At 48.1% G+C, this 20,900-nt stretch overlaps 2 protein-coding genes across 10 annotated transcripts; both read left to right on the top strand.

Annotated features, from left to right (window-relative positions):
- The first annotated feature begins 269 nt into the window (after positions 1-269).
- On the top strand, positions 270-9,964 carry ADRB3 (adrenoceptor beta 3). Its single transcript, XM_008172218.4, has 3 exons — positions 270-2,333; positions 4,852-4,918; positions 6,486-9,964. The coding sequence occupies exons 1-2, from the start codon at positions 1,030-1,032 to the stop codon at positions 4,883-4,885; spliced, it is 1,338 nt and encodes a 445-aa protein (XP_008170440.1). The 5' UTR covers positions 270-1,029; the 3' UTR covers positions 4,886-4,918; positions 6,486-9,964.
- Positions 9,965-11,442: 1,478 nt separating this feature from the next.
- Positions 11,443-19,594, top strand: LOC112060303 (nucleoplasmin-like). 9 transcript variants are annotated; one of them, XM_065584683.1, is made up of 8 exons: positions 11,443-11,490; positions 12,853-12,947; positions 13,307-13,413; positions 14,636-14,718; positions 15,405-15,524; positions 17,434-17,527; positions 18,155-18,237; positions 19,381-19,591. In XM_065584683.1, the coding sequence occupies exons 3-8, from the start codon at positions 13,347-13,349 to the stop codon at positions 19,468-19,470; spliced, it is 537 nt and encodes a 178-aa protein (XP_065440755.1). In that variant the 5' UTR covers positions 11,443-11,490; positions 12,853-12,947; positions 13,307-13,346; the 3' UTR covers positions 19,471-19,591. The 9 variants fall into 9 exon arrangements, with proteins under 9 accessions (XP_065440755.1, XP_065440753.1, XP_065440754.1 ...); XM_065584681.1 differs by lacking the exon at positions 11,443-11,490 and adding an exon at positions 11,665-11,721; XM_065584682.1 differs by lacking the exon at positions 11,443-11,490 and adding an exon at positions 12,236-12,325.
- Positions 19,595-20,900: the final 1,306 nt, after the last annotated feature.

Raw genomic sequence — 20,900 nt, 5'->3', positions numbered from 1 at the left:
TGCATGTGAGCGCCGGGGAGACGGGAGAAAGACAGACGAGCTTTCTTCCTATGCAATGAGAAGTGTCGCTCTCCGGGGAGCATTCTGCTGTCCCTGACTCCCACCTTTTCGCCTTGGCGTGGGTTTGCGCTCAGCCGATTTGCGTTCGATGGAGCGCAGGAGGAAATTGATGCTTTCCGCGGACTAGAGGGGATTCGTGTCACCTCCGTCCCAGTGTCTGTGCCTGGCATCCTTGGGTTGTTCCCTCTTCTCTAGATGTGCGATTTGGGTTGACAAGGCGGGAGCGTTAGTGGGGGAGGGGGAGTGTATCTGTGTGTTTGACCGGCAGACGGCTGTAGTTTATGTGATGGGCTTTAGCTGCAGGGGTAACCCACCAGGAAGAGGGAGTTTGCTTGTTTTGCGACTGTGGTGGTGCTGAGCAGACCTGCCAGGCGCAAAGTGCCCGAGGAGAGAGCCTGCTCTTGTGCTGGCACACGGGTTCTTCTCCTGCCTGAAAGTGTCCTCTCTGCAGTGGGCAAACAGCGGGGCAGCAGAGGAAAGGCAGGGGGTTGTGGAGCGAGGAAGGGGCGCAGGAGCAGGAGAGTTAAATTCTGAGCCCCAAGAGAAGGTGCAGGGGAAGGAAGGGGCAAATGTTGGACTCCAATATTTAAAATCCCCGCGGGGGCGGCAGAGAAAGGAGGGAAGGGAACAGACCCGGAAAGAGAGGACGTGTTCCCGGCTGCTTTTCTTTTTTTCAACGATCCTACGAGTGGGGCAGCCCAGCTGCGTCCTGTCCCTTTAAGGGCTCCTCCTCTGAGCAGTGCCACCGGGGTGTGTGTAGGGGTGGGGGAAGCCCATCCCCTGCTGCAGCCTCTTCAGAGCTCCCGGGGAGATGGCACAGGCTCAAGAAGCCTCTCACACACCCTGTATGGAGCCGAAACTCCGAGCGCTGCGGGGAGTTTGCCCTTAAAAGCTGGCGCCCCGCGGAGCTAGAGAGGCGCGGAGACAGGGGCGCGAGGAGACAGGGGCGCACGGAGCTCCCCAGCTGAGATGGCTCCTTGGCCCGATAGCAACGCCACCTCCAGGGGGGACGCAGCCACCAACTGCACGGGAGCTGGCAGCCTGAGCAAGCAGTGGGCCATCGGGGCCGCCCTGGGCCTCACGGTGCTGGTGATCGCAGCCGGCAACCTGCTGGTGATCCTGGCCATCGCCAAGACGCCGCGCCTGCAGACCATGACCAACGTGTTCGTCACCTCGCTGGCCTGCGCCGACCTGATTATGGGCTTGCTGGTGGTGCCGCCGGGGGCCACCATCGTGCTAAGCGGCCACTGGCCCTACAGCACCACGGTGTGCGAGCTGTGGACCTCGCTGGACGTGCTGTGCGTCACGGCCAGCATCGAGACCCTGTGCGCCATTGCCGTGGACCGGTACCTGGCCATCACCTCGCCGCTGCAGTACGAGGCGCTGGTGACCAAGGGCCGGGCGCGGGCCGTGGTGTGCCTGGTCTGGGCCATCTCCGCCTTCGTCTCCTTCCTGCCCATCATGAATCACTGGTGGCGGGACGGGGCGGACGAGGACGCGCTGCGCTGCTACCAGAACCCGAGGTGCTGCGACTTCGTCACCAACATGCCATACGCCATCCTCTCCTCCATCATCTCCTTCTACGTGCCCTTGCTGGTCATGCTCTTTGTCTACGCGCGGGTCTTCGCCGTGGCCAGCCGGCAGATCTGCCTCATCGAGCGGGACAAGGTCCGCTTCCTCCAGGGCCCCCCCAGCCCCGGCGCCAAGGGCCCCCGCCGGAGGAGACCATCCCGCCTCATGGCCATGAGGGAGCACAAGGCGCTCAAGACCCTGGGCATCATCATGGGCACCTTCACCCTCTGCTGGCTGCCCTTCTTCGTGGCCAACATCGTCAAGGTCTTCTACAGGTCCCTCATCCCCGGCCAGGTCTTCCTCTTCCTCAACTGGCTGGGCTACGTCAACTCCGCCTTCAACCCCATCATCTACTGCCGCAGCCCAGACTTCAGGAGCGCCTTCAAGAAGCTGCTCTGCTGCCCGCGGAGCGCGGACCGCCGGCTGCACGCCGTCTCCAGGGACCTCCGCCGGTGCCCCTGCGCCTTCGCTTCCCAGGAGGCCTCCCCGGCGGACAGCAAGCCCGTGGCGCAGGGGCAGCAGCCCGGGCAGGCGGAGGAGGAGGATGGGGGAACCAGCAGCAGCAGCAGCCGCTCCAGTAGCAGGACTGAGGAGACCAATCTCTCCTACCGCCAAAGCAATGGGCATGGCAATGCCCAGCGCCCCCTTAGGGAGGCCCAGCTGCAGGGCACCCAGACCACGCTGTGTCTGCAGCTGGAAGAGTAGGTATCAGAGCCTGCAAAGGGGGGGAGGCTAGAGCTGGGCCGGGGCGAGCCCCTGGGTTCGCAAGAGGTCAGTGCAAAGTACTGGGAGCTGATGCTTGGAGCAGGGCAGTGTGTGTGTTGGGGGGTGGGGGTTCAGACAGAACTGGCTCCACTTCTGGAAGAGTTTAAGCCAGGGCTAGTCCGTTATTTTTTGTCAAGGTCCAAATTTCTTGGACAAGGTATAGTCAAGATCTAGACTCCAGAGAAAATAAAAAAACCTCCAGAGAAAATAAAAAAAAAATATTTATTTATAAATTATAAATAAATTACTTATTTATAATGAGTAAATAAAAAGATTTCGGAGTCTGTTCAAAAGCCTCTGATGGGTCCAGATTTGGCCTGTTGTCTGATCCCTGGTGTAAGCAGTCACTCTGGCTGCAAAGCCGTGGTTGTAGAGGCTCTGCCACCCTTCCAGACCAGCGCAGTGTCACTGGCTGTGTTAAAGCAGGCTGAGATTTCCATTTCACACTGGGGATGCCTTTCCCCAGCTAATCCAAGTGTCTGCTCAGACAATGCAAACTGCAGGCTGTCCAGGAGATGGTTTAGCCATCAGTGGAAAAGGGTGTTTTCTGCCAGCAACAGATGAGCTGGCAGAGATGCCTGGGCCAGCAACTGGTGCTGTTATAGTGACCTTGTTCTTTGGAAAGAGACACCTTGGGAAAACCACATCTAAGTCCAGTTAGTCACTTCCAAATTTAATTTGGTATGGGAAATCCCTGATATTAGCTAATATCTGGAAGGGAATGAAGGCCCGATTTGTAAAGGTTTCAAAGGCAAATGGTACTTAGCGGGCTTTTCTAAAGTACCTGTCTTTAAAATCCCTGCATTTGATCTATATTTCCCTGCTTCCAGTTTGATTTGCTTAGTCATTGTTTTTCAGTCTAATCTAATCTAATGTAGCCTAATTGTTTCGAGATTTTGAATGCCCCCATCTTATCTTAAAATTAGAGCTTTTGGGAGATTTATCAGGAAAATAAAATGTCAGTGATAAAAAAAAATCACATTTTTCTGTGTTTCTCCAACAAGCTTTACTAAAAGTGAAATTAGCTGTGTAAACTCACAAAAATCGGGATTTTCCTTCAGGAAGAACAGAAGAAATTGGAGTTTGGTCACTTTTATACATAAATAACATCCAGTAACTTCTTGCAGAGAACAGGAACTTCGATTGTATCTTTGCTCAGTTCTGGAGCTATCGCTGGAATAAGCTTTTAGTTTCACTCTGGTGTGAGGGTTGTGTTTTTCACGTGTTTTCCAAAGCACCCTGTTCTCTGGGTGTGCACTGCCATTCACAGGCTAGCTATCCATTTCTGATCAGTGACCTAAAAAACCACAGGTGCTTTGAAAGCATAAGCTCATAGGGATTGTTGACAATTCATAATTACTTTTATTATTTATTAATAATACTATTTATTTCCAGGACAAACCATGAAGTCCGGACTGAGTCCTAGAACTGGTTTAAAATGCTTCCATGGGATTTTCTGGAAAACTTTTACTGGGTTTGCAACATTTTGAAATTTCATCAAAATGTTTCAATTGTCAAATGTTTTCAAGCAACTTTATAGACAGCCAACCTGCTCCCCACACACGCACATGACACTTGTCAATGATTTTTTTAATTGAAAAAAAAAAATAGGTGGGAGGAGGGTTGTTGATCAACAACAGAACTTTCAATGGCATGTTTTGCCTGATTCGAAATTCAGGAAATGTTGATTACTCTATTTAGTCCTTAGCGAAGCAGAACTGCAGTGGGCTGTAATGGGAGATCTCCCTGTGTATGGACTTATTGGGCGCTTCGGGACTCCGTCTTGCGTTGGCAGTGCACCACCAGAGAATGCAGTGCTTTGGGAAAGAGCCGAGAAATACAAGGCACCTGCTGGAAGACTTTGCAGTGTGAATCAGACAACTGAAATACAAGGGGCATCATTTCAAGGGCACGAAGGCATAGAGGCACTGTGAGTGAAGAGATGAGTGAAGCCATAATGCAGAATCCTCACAGAAGAAGTGGGTTTTAAGGAGGGATTAATCCATTACATACTCCCCGATTAATTTCTCATGGAAGCAGTCAGTTTCATGCATGGCGCAAGTGAGTAAAGCAGAGAGAATGTAGCTGTGATAGTTTTAATAGGTAAAAGAAAGCTGAGTGCTTGTTAGTTTGAAGAAATGGTGTGTCTGTTTTGGAGCATAAATGTGCCCAAATGAAGCAGAGTTACTCTGAAGAACACATCACACCAGATACAATTTCTCAGGGTCTTCAAGACAGGGGTGAAATCTTGGTCCCATTAAAATCAGTGGCAAAACTTCCACTGACTTTAGGATTCCACCTAGGCTCTTTTGCATCTTTAAGCAAATGACACCATGCGCCATACTTGTTTGTCTGGCTATTCCCTTGATGTGGCCATTATAAACATGTGCAAGTAAATGATAGAAATTACCTGTAAAAGATCTGATTATTAATTTGTCTTTTTTTTTTTTTAAGATTTACCTGCAATGAAGCAAAAGCAGGTCCTTGAGTGTGCTTGAAAGGGAAGGAAAAAGAGAAGAATGTAAGTATAGATTTTTAATCACCTGGAAAATGTTGTGATATTCCAGCAACTAGCAGCGTCAAATTTTCAGAAGGGCTCAGAACTAGATTTCCAGGTGCTCAGCACCTGCACTCAGCATCGGGTTTTCAATAGAGCTCAGTACCAAACATACACCCAATGTGCTGAGCTGGTCTGAAAATCCGATCACCAATTTAAGCTTTGTGAATGGAATTTTACATCTTTAAACATGATTTAGACAAGGAAGCCACACCCCTGAATTTCCTTTTGAAGTTGTTTATCCTAGTGAGATATCATTCTAATCCATGGTCACTGCTTTACACTTTCATGTGGAATTATCACACCATTATCTAATAATGCTTAGTACATACAGATAATAGAGAAAATAAGAAGGGATGGGCAAAGGCCTAGATCCTCAAAGTTATTTAGCTGCCTAACTTCACTGAAATCTGTGGAAGTTAGGAGCCTTAATACCTTTGAGGCTCTGGGCCAAAATTCTTTGGCACCCTTTGGGATGGGAGGCACTGTAGAAGTGTTTATTTCTGTAAGTCAGTTTGGATAAAACGAGCACCGGTAACTGGGGAATGTCTGGAGTTCACAGTTTGGGTTTGGATAATGTCAAAAAATTCCCATGCTTCTTTCTCCAAACTGCCTGAGTGTGTAAAATGGGGCTTCAGAACAGACTTCCCCAGGAGAGTGCTGGGACCTCTGCTTGTATTCCTGGCTGGAAACTAGGAAAAAACCATCAGATCCAAACATTTCAGAACCTTGAAGATCGTTCAGTCCAAATGTTACACTAATAGTTGAAGGTACAGAGGGCTTCTTATTTGATCATTATTGATTCCCTTAGCTCTCAGGCAAACCACCCCAAACCTTTGCCCCAAAAGTGACCTGGAGAAGAAACTGTTCTGAGACTTGAAGAAATTCTCTTCACTTTTTTGGTTGATTTGTTTGTGCTGCCCCCTGTGTCTCCTGGCGTGTGTCTGGGCTGAGAGCAGAGATAGTGAAATGTCACCAGAATATAGAAAGGTATCTTGGCCCATCTGAAGTTGGGAAGTACCAGGAAGCTTTCGGGGAAAACCTGCTCTCATGAGATTTCCAGAATAGAAGTGCAGAAACCAAGGTGCCAAGCCATTTGAGGTTTGCCCATCCTATTTTAGCAGCAGCTACAAACCACCTAGGCTCATTGGAAGTGACAGTCCCCATTGTGTCAATACAGGTCTTCATGCTCCTGTGTAAGGTATGGATCCTGATCCAACAAAGCACTTAAGAACATGCTTAACTTTAAGTGTGTGAGCAGTCCCAGTGATTGCTATGTTACTCTATATATTTCTAACACGCTTGAGTTACTATATTGTATATGCTTTTATTTCCACATGATGCATTTATTTGAATTTCAATGGGACTTAAGCATGGGCTTAAAGTTAAGCATGTGTTTAAAAGCTTTGTTACGTCAAGGACTAGGATGCTGACATCTTGAGTGGTTTTGATTATAGATGATTTTTGTTCAGAATTCATTCACTATTTTCCTTTCAAACTACAGTCAATTCTTTCTCTTCCTTTCTTCCAGGAATGTGTCAAAGCCCTCTACTGGGCTGTTGATCTTGGCTTGTGTGTCAGCTACTATCCACCTGAAAAAAAGGAATTAGACATGTAGATCCATAGTCTTTTTACTTTTGATGTTGACTCAGGTATTTTGAACGCACATACCTTAATTTCCTGCCTGTTTCACCAGGCTTGGACATAGTGTAGAGGAAACTGTGCCTTAAAGAAAAGTGTTACATGGGGGAGGCATCTTTTAAAATAATTTTTCCTGTATGCATGGCAAAAGTGTAGGAAAGAGGTGGCCTTTTGCTGTCATTAGTTGTTTTCAGTAAGAGCCCTTGACAAGTGTTGGAATTATACCAGGGTCCCAGAGGGCGAAGCCTAGATAGCTTACTATGACTTCAATATCTCTTGTGATGGCTGGCTAGAGTCAGGTCTAGAAACAGCCTCAGCACCTCTTGTGATGTGAAGTTGGACTCAATATAAGAGACCTCCCTCTCCAGGGCTAGGCAGCTGAATTCCAGTACTGCTCAGGACACTAGTTAGATGAAGAACTGACCGACCTAAATGTGAACAGTGTGTGTAATCTCCAAAGATGCTCCAAGGGAAGAAGACATGAAGATGTTTCCTGTATAGATTGCAAGAGAAATTACTACCTCAGAAGCAGTACTTCAGAATGCAGCTGGAGTTTGACTTTGGTCGCCAGACATGGATTCACATCGCATGTTGCACTGAAAGTGCTGGGGTTTTGATACACTGGGCCTGATTCTCCCCTGTGCTTTGTGCTGTCATTTACAACTCTGCACAGTGGATGTAAAATGCTACTAAAGAAGAATACACGGGGTAAATGACTACACAAGGTGTGAGGCTGGGCAGAATTGGGCCCAGGATGCTGAGGTAATGGACTGTGTGGACATTTATTGCCTAGAAGCATTAACTTGGTGCATCAAATGTGACTGAACCGTTGATGGAACTTTTATTTTCCTTTTCTGATGCAAATGTTGCTGAAGATGCGTGCACAGAACATGGCTGAGCCCACTGCAGGGGCCCAGGTGGAAGGGAAGAAAGGCCTCTCACAAACAAGAGACCTTTCCACAATCTTCTGTCCAATTTCAATCTCCGAATCGTTGCCAGTTTGGGCAAAGTCAGAGCTGGGCCTGGGGAAAAACACAAGGTGTGTCTACACTGCAATTACAAACCCGCCACTGGCCCAGGCCAGCTGACCTGACTCATGCGGTTGGGGCTCAGGGTGTAGAAGTGCAGGCGCGGACTGGAGCCCGGGCCCTAGGACCCTGCAAGGTGGGAGGGTCCCCGAGCTAAGGCTGCAGCCGGAGCCCGAACGTCTACACCGCAATTAAATAGCGCCTTAACCCGAGTCAGCCAGCACGGGCCAGCCAGGAGTTTTTAACTGTAGCATTCAGGCCTTGAAAGGTCTGTCTACACTGCAGAGTGAGCCTGCAGTAATACATTTAGCAAATAGTAATGCAAACAAGAGAAAACTAGAGGAGGGGACATGGGAAGTCATTAAAAATTTACCCCCAGCTCCTCAAAGGTACTTAGGTGCCTAACTCCCATTAATTTCAATGGGAGTTGGGCACCTAAATATAGGATCTGTCCCTTAGCATCAGGTGAAAATGAGTTCTGAATAGGTGGGGATGCTCTGAGCACAGGAAGGATGTGGACAAAAATGCTAATTCAAATATTTTAAACAATATTCTTATGTCACAGAGGAAACTGATTAGTAAATCGGATCGGCTGTAGATGGTTAAAAAACACCAACACTTTGCTACAACTAGTGCTGGAGGGGAGAGCAGCATGGTGTTAGCATCAGGTTCGAAATGCCCGAACTTCCTAGAACGTCATGTGTGAATCTTGCAAGGGAGGTCTAGCCCTACGCCTGCCAAAGGGGATACATAGAATTCCATGGAGGTTTTTTTAGATGAACCCTTACAAGACAAGATTCTCTTTGCTCTGCCTGGGCATAAAACTTCCCTTGGCACTTTTTGTGAGAGTCAGAGCTTGGCCAGACTCCTCCACCTCCTCCATCTGTGCAGTGTGATATGTACCTGTTGGCTGTAGCCCTCCACTCCAGAGGCAGCTGCACTTTAGCTGTGCTGTGTGTATATGGTTAGCAAAACGTTTTAGGATTCTCCAGGATGAAAGGTATTATTCTTGCTAGTATACACTCAGCAAGGGAGATATAAACGTGGACAGGAAACAACAGTCCAGCTAATCTCTGGGCCCCTGAAACAACCCCACAATAAAGTGGTAACTACATTATGTTCTGTGCACCTGGGGCTGGACCCTGCAAGGCAGGAGCACCTGGGAGAGAGCACCTTGTAGGATTGGGCCAATAGGGCTCCACATATTACTCTTGGTTTCTGAGATGGGTCTTGCAATCTCTAAGGCTCAGATCCCCAAAGGGATTTAGTCACCTAACTTCTACTGAAACCAATGGGAGTTAGGAGCCTAAATACCTTTGTGGACTGGGCCGAAGGGCCTTTCTTTAGAGGCTCTGCGTGCCCGCAACTCCCAGCCAGTTGAGTGGGAGCTGCAGATACTCAGCAGTTCTGAAAATCAGGGCACCAGGGCCTATTCCAGCTTCCATGGAGGCCACAGGTGCAGGCCCTAAGGCAGAGAAGCTGAATCCTAGCTCTGTCTTCAGGCCCAAGCCCCGAACGGTGATTGCAGGTCTCCGTGAATAGCCGGACAGATACTGACCATACACCTGAATGTGAATCCAGTAGAACCTCAGAGTTGCGAACTGACTTGTCAACCAGACACCTCATTTGGAACTGGAAGTACACAATCAGGGAGCAGCAGAGATAAAATAAGCAAATACAGTACAGCGCCGTGTTAAACGTAAACTACTAAAAAAATAAAGGGAAAGCAGCATTTTTCTTCTGCATAGTAAAGTTTCAAAGCTGTATGAAGTCAATGTTCAGTTGCAAATTTTTGAAAGAACAACCCTAATGTTTTGTTCAGAATTACGAACATTTCAGACTTAGAACAACCTCCATTCCCGAGGTGTTTGTAACTCTGAGGTTCTACTGTACATGCCAAAATCACAGTGCTGGAAGGTCTGTAGCTCTCTGAAGCAGTAGCAGGGTATGCATTTGGGGCCTGAGTCTTACTTCGGCCATGGTACAACGCTGGAATCATGGAAAGGCGCCTGAGAGTGGCTAATTTACTCTCACTTGAAGGTTCCTTTACACTGCCGGAGTGGTGAAAAGTGGTCTTAGTCTAAATGAGAATCAAACCCTTGGACTCCATCCTGCATGAGAGCTACATAGACATTGTACACATTATCCAATGTAAATAGTATTATGTACAAATGTGCCCTTGTATTTATGGTGGTGTGCATATACCCTGCTAGTTTGTTATATCTTTCTCCGGGAAGTTTTTGGTTGTAAATATGATGGTGATTGTCATTTTCCCCTCATGTGAAATAAGCCTTCAAAAATTCCCAACGGTCACTTGTAAATAAATATATATACCTGAAAACATGTGAGTATTGAGGTGTTTCTTTTATACAGGAAGAACCGTCTGCGGTTCTTCTCAGAGCTGGCTTTGGAGCAGTCTACGCTTTGGGAACAACGTAGCTCCAATGGTCAGATTCCACTGAAGTAGCCCTATTTCTGTCTCCTAAAGTGACTTCATTGATATCAGATATGGGAGTCAACAGGTAAGCACAGAGGTGATGAGTATAGCTGTCCAGTGCAAGAGGACACAAGTGCCAGCCCTGGAAAAGGGAGATTTTCCAAGGCATAAAGGGCAGTTCAACACCCAACTCTCAGGGCTGGTTCACACTGGGAATTTACAGTGGCATAACTACATCGTTCTGAGGTGAGAATTCTTCCATCAACCTAGCTACCCCTCTTGGGGAGGTGGAGTACCTACGCCAAAGGGAGAACCCCTCCAGTAGGTAGTGTCTACACTGAAGCATGACAGCAGTGCTGCGGTAGCATTTCAAGTGTAGACGAGCCCTCATCGGCTTTCAGTGGGAATTGGGCACCTAACTCATTTATACCTTTGAAACCAGCTCCCCATTTTGCAGTAAAGGAGGTGCTTTTTCCAGGAACTCAGTGTTATTCAATGGAATTCACCCTTCAGGGCAGGCAGCCCCTTTTGGCCCAGAGAGATTTCCATGAGCAGTGGTTGCAACTCCAGGAGGCTCTGTAGTAAAGCAGTCTAGAGAGATCCATGCTTTGCACTAGAGAGCATCATCCTTGGGCTCACATGAAATCAACAGAGCAGTGTGCATGGATGTACTTCCAGGTCAGAGACCACTGTTTCCCATCAGGCTTTAAGATTTTGACAAGTGCTTAAACTTGTGCTTGAGACCCCAGATTAATGCTTACTTTGCCTTCGTTAGCCAGGGTTGGTAGCGCAGACCCACACAGAGCATGTGTGATTGATGTCAAACCCAGAACATCAGGCCTGGCCAGGCAGTTTGTTAAAGTTGTGCCAGAGTTTTCCTTCTCCTGGGACCTCAGATAAGCCCAAGCACAATAAACCCTTGCGAGAACAGGCAGTTATAATGATTTCCACAGCAACTGGAAGCAATGCCACAAACAAAAGATTATTTGAGACATCAGATGAGGGAAAAGCCTGAGGAGCAGCTGTTGAATCGGCAGAAGAAACCTTGGCCAATATGCATGGAAGTGGGGTGATAAGCTCTCTTCTACTGCTGGGGCCAAGATGAAAGGAGACCCTTAAAAACGAAACTTGCCAAAAATCCTGCAGCCTCCAACAATCAAAGCATGGAGAGTTTGGAGTTACTGTGGGGTGAGCCTGCCCTGAAAAACAATGAGCTTGTTAGCAGTAAAAATCCTCTTGCCATACAAATGTTCATAGCAATTAATAAAAAAGGGGAGAGCTAGATAAGGGCCAGTTCAGCAGGGAGGTTCTTTAGCATGCTGCTTCTAGCAGGTGTTCAGAAGGCATTAGCTAGACAACGTTTGTCATTCAAGACATTGTTGGTAGCTTCTGTGGGGCTGTATTTTGCCTGGTCTCCATGTCCACCAAGGGTAGGTCAAGTAGCACTCAGCTTAACCTGCAGCAAAGAGATTGAGGTTAGAGTTTAGGAAAAACTTGCTAACTCCAAAGATAATGAAGTGTTGGAATCAGTTACTGAGGGAGATTGTGGAATCCCCTCGTTGGAGGTTTTTAAGAACAGGTGAGACAGACATCTGTCAGGGATGGGCTAGGTTTACTTGGTCCTGCTCCATGCAGGGGGATGGACTAGGTAACCTCTTGAGGTCTGAGCCCTTCATTTTTATGATTCTATCGTTAGTGTAGGCCGCTCAAAAAGCAATGTCTCCCCTTTTAAGAAAGTAATGCAGAGATTCCCAGCACCACCTACTGGCACAAGGGAAGAACGCCATCACACCCAACAGGGGAGTTTTAATAGAGAACCAGCTGGACTGATCTGTGAATTCTAATGTGGATAATGAGGGGTGTTTTGGTTTTTTTTAATTGTCATTGTTTCTTTCTTGGCATATTCTATTGATCAATTGGCAAAAGCAAATGGGACAAATGCCCACTTTTGTCAAAAAGTGGTGTGTGTGTGTGGGTGAGTGGCAACAGCGGGGGAGGTAGGGGGCAGGCAAGATTCAGGCAAGCAGCGACCCCAGCCTCGTGAGGGAGGAGGGCAGGCTGGGCTCAGGGGAGCCCCACAGGGGGGTGGGGAGCTCTTGGGGGAGGGCTTGGGCAAGCCCCACACAGTGTCCCATTTTCCCTTTGGCAAATATGGTCACCCTACTGCCCTAAAGTCTCTGATTTTAATTAATTTTTGCTGGTTATCAATCATCACCCTGATATGGTGAGAATCTCCTCCCTGCTGCACTAGAGCAAGAAATGCTGGTGAGCTATGTATGATTAACTTCACCCTCAGACAGGTGCACTCACAGAGGGTGTGGCTTTCATCTGCATTTCCTGTTGCTCTTCTGTTTGGATAGCTCCCCATCTCATCTACCCTTCATTTGTAATTGGCTCAGGACAACCCAGCTCTTTCCCACCCTTAGCTTTGTGAGCACATTGATGGAGCAAGCCTTTTACAAACTCAGGGTTTAGAGAATGCTTTCCATCCTAATTCTGACTTAATGTCAGGGGATGAAATCCATGTGATCATATGTGTCTGATATTCTCAATTTGTCCTAGATTTTCTCTTCCTTTGGTAGTTGAACTCCCAGCACCTGAACTGGGCTTCCCCCCTGGTCAGTTAGAGTAACTTAGATGCACTAGCTATGGCTAGCATCATGCTGGGAGGGTGTAAAGTGCAGTGTAAGTGCTGAGCAGTATTCTAGAGGCTTCAGAAATGCTGGGCAGTTCGAATGAGTCCATGTTAAGAGAGTGAACCCAACCTGTTCTGTTAAATCTGTTGCCTTTAGTTCTCCTGAAGATCTCCATTACCAGTCTGGCCTGTGGAAGGGAGGAGTTGTTCTCTTCAGTGTCCTTACTTTTCAGAGCTCCCTGCTTAATTCAGGTTTGTAAAATCATCATGAAAACTTTCCTAGCCCAGACAGAGCAAACTACTTGTTCATCCTGACCAAGGTGATTGGAGTGGGGAGCAAGAGGGGATTTTATTATTAGAAAAATATAAAATGGCAAGAAGAGTGTCTCAAGCTGAATCTTTATTACAGAAGCATAAGAAAACTACTCTTTAAAAACATTCTAATATGAAAAAAAAAGTCTCTGTGCTACTCCTCACTGGCTCTGTAACTTCAGTGCAATACAGTAAACTCAGAGGTTCAGTTGCTTATTTTTCTTATTGCTTTCCTCCCTGCTCTTGGTTTGGTAACAAAAAGATGCATTTTGCTCCCTCTACCATGTTTATTCCTCTAGGATCTGTTTGTTGCCCAGGTGGAGTCAGTTCTTGAGCAGAATGAGTTCATCTCTCCTGCTCTCTAGTCCGCGTTCTGAAGAAGAGAAACCCATTGCTGTCTTGTGGGGTAAGGAGACCATTGCTGAGGGGTGAGCAAGATAACATGTTCCCTGGGTTTGCCGAGCCGTTTGTGTGGCTGGTATCTGCTAGCAAAAGGGGAGAGGGGCTGATGGGCAGCAGGTGGGGTTCCTTGTGAAGGGGTTGCAGAAATACTGCTACGGGATGATGTAATAAAAGGGATGGGTGTTAATTTTCCCCACCCTAAGGGCAGTGGATAATTTCCATATAATGGCGTAGACTGCATTTCCCTCTTCTAAGCGGGTCCTGGGCCCTACTATGCTGCTTTGTGATCAGAGTGGGACATGCCTTCCCTGCTAGCCTCTGAGCAAACTACCCATCTGTGCTGAAGAACAGAGCGCCAGCCCCTGTGATTAGGCGTGAGCAGTGCATATGCAGTCATACTACCAATATAAGTCGTCCCCCCCACCGCATTTCCTTTCTTCAAGTCTCCAAGCAGTGTGCAGTATTGGCTTGGTGTCTCTTGTTGACTTTCTGTCTAAGTACATGCTTAGCTGCTCCTTGAACTGTACTGGCCTCCTGAGGATTCAGCTTTAGCCCTGCCTCTAACTGCTGTACAGCGCTTCTGGCATCTGGAGCACTTAGTTTCCCAGGATCAGTGCTGCTAATTTCATTCCAGCTTCTTAAATCCTACTTGTTTTCTTTGGCTTGGGCTGAATGAAATGAAGAAAACCAAAGCACTGGACACATGGTGTCCTCATTAAGCTCTTGATTGGCGTTTCCATGTATGAAGATCCATTAGGATTGCAACTGCTAGGGAGCGGAATACAAAGAGCTACTGAATATTTCCAATGCCTCAGCTTCTATTTTGCAAGTTGGGGGTATTGGGAGTACAGCCCCATAAGGAGTCAATAACCTTTCAGAGCAGAGTTAGAGGCGAACCTCACGCCACACGACAAAATATCTGCTGAGAGGCTCCAGTCCAGCCAAACCATTGTGCTGGAGGCAGGGGTTATTGGGTGGATTTCTCTGGTCTGTGTTCGGCAGGGGGTCAGGCTAGATGATCACAATGGTTCCTTCTGGCCTTAAAGTTTCTGCCCATGGGAAATGCCTGTGTATGTCTCCAACCTGTGGCATGTGTGCATTCTGGGACTAGAGGGATTTCTTTGCTCTAGAATTTCCATTGGCAGCTGCAATTTTTCTTCTTGCATCTTGCAGGGTTTGTTTGGGGCAGCAATGCCCCCACAAATCCAGCAGTGTTTTTCCCATAGGCTGCGAGCTGAACACCAGCACCAGGAGGTGTGTGGTGATGGAAGAAGACGACTTCTTGGAACACCTGGTGTTACTGAAAACGGTAAGCAACGTAACTTGTCGGGGATCCCTCTGACAGATAGGGCTTGTCAGCACACCAACTTGCACCAGTTTGGTTAAATCAACTTACTTAAACTGGTGCAAACCCCTGAGTGGATGGTCCAATTTCAGATTGAGGGGCTTATTTTGGTTTAATTTAAGCTGGTTCCCAGCCAATTTAGCTAAACTAAGAAGTCACTCTCATACTGAGATTGGAGAGGTCACCTGGGGCTTGATTGCATCAGTTTAACAACATTGGTTGAAATTCCTACCTTGGATTAAACTGGTGGCACTCTCCCATGTAGACGTGGCTTTAGGGTCACTCTGAAAGGAGCAGCGCTGGGTGGGGAGCTCTGCTGACCTCTCAAGCATTCATGGCCTTGACCCCAAGCCCAGCAAAGGTGCCAGGCTCTGAACACAGACCATGTTTTCCTTTCCTGGGTCTCTTCAGGTCAGGATGAAAGCACCCTGGGGAGGGAGCAATCCTGGGGGAGACTTGCTCCCACTGCCCAGGCTGAAGAGAGGGTGTCAGCCCCCAGGACTGTTGTTCTGGCATCTTTAATCAGCCCCCAAATCCCAAGCAAACATTTAAATAACAACTTTAAACGCTGCCTGGGTGTGGCTCTCTGCATGGGGATTAGTCCGCAGCAAACCCAGCTCATGAGGATCCGTTTTGTTCCGCTGCTGTAGATCTGTCTCAGTGCAGAGGCCAAGGACGAACCGCACGTGGTGGCAGTAGCTTCAAAAAACACCTACGGTGACAACAGGGCAGTGCCCATCGCTTCACTGAGGCTCTCTGTCCTACCCATGGTAACTCCTCAGGGAAACCTGCTGTTTGAAGCCAAGAGATTGACAAGGCAACCCCAGAACGATCTCTGCCTGGCAAGCAACTAATCTGGGGGAATTAGTGTGTGAATGTGCCCTCTCGGATGAACGAGTGGGTTGTTTCTCTCTCCGTTGCCCGGCATAGCATTCCACTGTACACGTTATGGCCCATCCAACCTCAGACGAAATGTTAACAACCCAGCTATAGTGACTGAGAGCCAGGGGGGCATGGTGGTTAGCACTCAGGCTGGGAGCCAGGTGCATCTCAGCTCTAATGGTGATTCTCTGTAGCCATGGTCAAGTCACTTAGTCCACCTTTGGGACTGAGCATCCTATGGGAGCTGCCACCTCTGAAAGTCAGGCTCTGAGCAAGCTTTCCCCCTGTGCAAAGCAAAGAAGTTGCTTGTCCCAAAAGTTGCTGTGCAGGTTAATCTGTGAATGTTCCTCTCCCATTGTGCAGACCAACATGCATGGCAGAGACCATCTTTGGTCTGTTATGCAGGAGGTCAGACCAGAGGCTCACAAATAGTCTCTTCTGGCCTCAGGATTTAAAACCACCCAGAGAGTAGAAAGAGAGAAGTCCAGAGACAAATCAAAGCTTAAAATTAAAAACTGCATCCCTGTAAATAGGACACAGCCTGATCTGGACTAGAAACATCTGTTTTCATTTTACTCATGGACACAAAGGCAATGCTGGTCCTGATATAACACAGGCCTGGGCTAACGTTCAAAAAAAGTCCCAAGAAGAGCAGAGTTACTATCTTCCCATTCCCTTGTCCTGCTTTGCTTTTCTGGTCAGCCACTGAAATCGGATGTATTGTAGTTGGCTGGCTGGGTTGTATTTGTAAATCGCTAGAGATTTTCCCAACCCGTGATGGGAGTAAGGAGCTATAGACATTTTGCTGTCTAACGAGACCCAAGGTACCAAGCAGATGCTTGGAACTAAGCACAAAGTTCAGTGAAAGGTAATATTGTCTTTGGAATTAAAACATCTCTGTGCAAAAAATTACTTGATTGTTTAGGAACTGCTCTGAATGCACACCTGCTACAAGCTGCCACCCATGGACCAAAGTCCTTATGCTAACGAGATGCACTGGAATTCAGAGAACACCTTCTAGTGCAGCTCCCCCGGCCAAGAGAAAAAGCAGGCCTGCAATCGCACGTCTTCCTGCCCTGCTCTCCATATCTGCCCGTGACGAGTCAAATACATGTAACTTATCTGTCTTCTTATGAAGACAAAAATTAACACATTGACTAATTCAGCCAGGAAAATGAACTCTGAGCCTGATCCAGTATCTGCAGGGTGCTGAAAGCGTAGTGTCTGTGCTGTGCATTTTTAGTGACTTGTCTGTGGCATCAGTGCATCAGCTGTATGCCATCCGCACCTAACATACTGTGTGTGTCAGTGGGGAGCGGGGGGTCTGCCTCCAAACTTTGCCCTTGGTTACACCTGTGCAACCCCACTGATGTCCGTGCAGCTGTGGGTGTAACTGAGGGCAGAGCTTGGCTTAAGCATCTGCAGGTGCTCCTTAAAGAATGTGTAGTGAGGACGGGGGGGTCCATGCAAAGTCCATCTGCTCTGGAATGCCCCCACCAGCTGGCTTTGCTTCCACTCACAGGGAGGCTGTACGCAGGGTGACCCAGAGGATTCAGGGGGCTTGGGGCAAAGCAATTTCGGGGGCCCCTTCCATAAAAAAAAGTTGCAATACTATAGAATACTATATTCTTATGGGGGGGCCCTGTGGGGCCCAAGGCAAATTGCCCCAGTTGGCCTCCGCCCCCCTCCCCCCCCCGGGCAACCCTGGCTGTATGCTTCAAGTGTCGCTCTCTAGCCAGCTTCTTTCTTCTCAATATTTCAGTGATTCTGGATTTTTTTTAAATTGTTTTGTTTCAGATCAGTCTTGATGGCTTTGAATTTATCCCTCCTGTTGCCTTTGAATTAAAGTCTGGAACTGGGCCAGTTTATCTCAATGGACAACATCTAATCTGTGAGTAAAACTGGTCCTCTGGTATCTGTAATGAACTGAAGCGACAGCACTGCTTAAATGGAGGGAGTGTTTGTTTGGGGAGTCAAATCACAGCACTGGGAGCCAGGTCTCCTGGAATCTAGTCTCACCTCTGACACTGACTTGGTCTGTGGTCTTGGGCAAGTCACTGTGTCTCCCTGAGCTTCATAATCTGCGATGCAGAGAGAAGAATGGCCTAGCAGAGGTGTTGAGACTTGATCTGTTCATCTTTGTGAAGTGCTCTGGAGGTACCATGAAAGGGAAATGATCCATGAAAGTCTGCAGCTCTCCCCACTCTTCCACTGCTATCCTCTTTCGTTGGCTGTAGCTTTCCCTTTTCCTCTTCCTCCACTGTCCAGCTTCCTGGCACAGAATTTTCAGTGTGGTTCTCTACGGGGGGTACACCATGTATTGCTTGATCTGCAACTGTTGCAACCAAACCTAAGGTCTCCTTGTGTGCATAATGGGGGATCCTCTACATTCATCTGCTTTTTGTGAATGACCTGAGGTACTTTAGTGTGCTGTGCATGGTAGAAGCCAAAGAAACAACGGACATTGGTGGTGGAGGGTTTTGTTGCCTGTAACCTTGCAATTCGCCCTTCTTTCCAGTGGAAGATGATGCAGAATATGAAGCCAGAGGAGGATGGCTAGCAGAGGAGTCGTTCTCTTCAGCTGTTGTGGAAGAAGATACAGTAACTGAATTTAATTCTAGCCAACTTACATATGGTTTGTTTTGTATTTGGTGTAAATAAGAGGAAAAAATTAAGTCTCAGCTTTTCAAAGTAGTTTTAACCTCTTTCCAAGAACTTGCTGTTGGTTCTCATTCCAATCTGCGACACTCTGATCAACACTTTTTTTTTTTTCTTTTTTCATGCAACACTAAGGAGAAGCTGTAAATCTCTTGGATTCCATGGACAGATAATCAAAATGACAGACCTCTGCTCCAGCAACAGCTTCTAACATTGGGAAATATGTTGCGTTTAGATGGCTAACCTCTTTGGTCTCTTTCCTGTTTGGTTGCTTGCTGTTAGGTCTCTGAAATGTTTGCTCCAGGCGTAATGGTCCAGTCAAGCCCCTCTCCAGTGTGTTTAACACCTTTCTACTATGGCAGCAATAGATCCATGGGTCAGAGTGTGCCAGTCATTCATGGAAATCTAAGACTGGGGAAGGGACACAATACAGGATTATTCCTACAACAGCTTCTTATGCTGTGTCCAGTCCACTTCTTAATTATCCCAAATGACTGGGCGTCCAGCACTGGGCTTAGGAGAGAGCTCATTGTGGCAGGGGAATGCTCTGCATTTCCCCTTGCCTCCTAGTTGTGTCCCTTCGTACCCTCTAAACAACGGGCCACAGCTAGTCACTCCACTGGAACGGCTCGCCATTTTGAAATGCTCCAGCTATTTTGTCCTACCAGCTGCTGGCTTCCTTCGGGTGCTGATTGGAGTGTTAGAAGAGCCATGCCTGACTTTTCCAAAGCTCCCATTTATTCCTCAAAATAAGCGGCTGCCTTTCCAAAAGGACTCAGCAAAGCGTGCATGCGTTGGGCACTGAGCTCCTCCTGAGAATTTGGCCCTTCAATCAGGGCAGGTTCTAGAGGAGGTGTTAAATGGTGAGGGTGGGGGAAAGAGCCCGGCATGACAGGAGGCTCTCCTGCATTGGTCTGGGCAGGCACCCAATCCAACGCTCCTTTTCTAGCTCTCCCATTTTGGGGGGCGTGTGGCTGGAGGCCTGGATGCATCATTATACTTCGCCTGCCTTGTTTCTGAGCTGGCTCGCGTGCCATGGCCCTGCTGAAGAGTGAGTTCTGCCTTAATGCTCTGCTTTCCTCCCAGGACAGGTCTGCTGAAGCTGTCCAGCCCCCTGCTGCAGTGTGTGTGGAGTGTACCAGCAGGACTCTGCCCCTGGAAAACTTCAGACTCTAAGCCAGGCTGTATCACCCTGGCATGGTTTAATTCTGCTGCGGTAAAACTGCTGTATCTCCTCACCTCCAGTGGTCTCTTCTTTCCCTTATTAAACTTCCTTTGTTCCCCAAATGACTCTGTTGTGGAACGTGTCCCGCCCAGCAACCTTTGCCTGGACCTTCCCTTAGTCAGCAGCAAGGAGACTGCACCCTTCATAATAAAATATACGGAGATATACCTATCTCATAGAACTGGAAGGGACCCCAAAAGGTCATTGAGTCCAGCCCCCGGCCTTCACTAGCAAGACCAAGTACTGATTTTGCTCCAGATCTCTAGGTGGCCCCCTCAAGGATTGAACTCACAACAGGCCAATGCTTAAACCACTGAGCTATCCCTCCCACTGTGAGTAGGATGGGATCTGAAAGGCACTAGGTGCGGTTGGGGTGGGGTAGAATCCTCCCTAACGGCAAGAACTTCATGCTGCATCTCTGGTAGGGGAGCAGGAGGAGCTGGGTCCAGCAGGGAAGAAAGTTTCTTGCTTCCCCCTGGTCAATGTTGAAAGGAGACCCTGATGCTCTGTTATCACCCCCTCTCCCTTCTGTTCCAGGGGCACTCAGCAGCACTCCTGCTTTACATGTTTCAGAGCAGCAGCCGTGTTAGTCTGTATCTGCAAAAAGAACAGGAGTACTTGTGGCACCTTAGAGACTAACAAATTTATTAGAGCATAAGCTTTCGTGGGCTGTAGTCCACGAAAGCTTATGCTCTAATAAATTTGTTAGTCTCGAAGGTGCCCCAAGTACTCCTGTTCTTCCTGCTTTACATGCCTTTCTTCATGGCCAGGCCCAATTTCCAATGATACCATAGCCACTGTGACTTAAATGCACTGTCAATACTTCAGCTGCCTAATGCCTCTCCTCCGAACTTGCACTTTTTAAAATATCTGCTTCCCCATTCAGAATAGTCCAGAGGCCAGTGGATGGGACACTCACTTGAAAGGTGACAGAGCCCATTCAAATCCCTTCAGGAGAAGGGGGGACTTGAACTGGGGGTCTCCTATAGCCTAGTGGATAGGGGACTCACCCGTACTAACAGTTATAGGGAGCTGTGCCTCCTCCCTCCCCCAGCTGTTTCGTGTGAACTTGTCTGAGGGCCCCGATCCGGTAGGTGGCTTCTGAGCTTGCCTGCTGGATTGGGCCCCTGCATGCCACGCAGGCAGATGAACACCCATTTTCCTGGCTTGTGACTCGCTCTGGGGCTGGGGTGGGAGGCAGGAGTCTGGCGCCTAGCAGGCTGCAGCGGCGCACGTGCCCAAAGGGAAAAACGTTGGTGCTGCGTGAGTTGAGGCAGCAGACGAGCAGATCGGTGGATCACAGAGGTACCTAACAATGGGCCTTCAGCACCAGGATTGCACCCGGAACGCTCACCGGGCAGCTGTTTCCTGGGCAACTCCT

The sequence above is a fragment of the Chrysemys picta genome, chromosome 2, assembly GCF_011386835.1.
Source record: "Chrysemys picta bellii isolate R12L10 chromosome 2, ASM1138683v2, whole genome shotgun sequence".
NCBI classification, from domain to species: domain Eukaryota; kingdom Metazoa; phylum Chordata; order Testudines; family Emydidae; genus Chrysemys; species Chrysemys picta.
This window is presented reverse-complemented; position numbering and strand designations above follow the sequence as displayed.

Coding starts and splice junctions, on each gene's coding strand:
- ADRB3 (XM_008172218.4), top strand. CDS start 1,030: ATGGCTCCTTGGCCCGATAGCAACGCCACCTCCAGGGGGGACGCAGCC. Junction 2,334..4,851: donor CTGTGTCTGCAGCTGGAAGA/GTAGGTATCAGA, acceptor TTTTTTTTTAAG/ATTTACCTGCAATGAAGCAA.
- LOC112060303 (XM_065584684.1), top strand. CDS start 13,347: ATGAGTTCATCTCTCCTGCTCTCTAGTCCGCGTTCTGAAGAAGAGAAA. Junction 14,719..15,404: donor ACCTGGTGTTACTGAAAACG/GTAAGCAACGTA, acceptor CCGCTGCTGTAG/ATCTGTCTCAGTGCAGAGGC. Junction 15,525..17,433: donor GGCTCTCTGTCCTACCCATG/GTAACTCCTCAG, acceptor GTTTTGTTTCAG/ATCAGTCTTGATGGCTTTGA.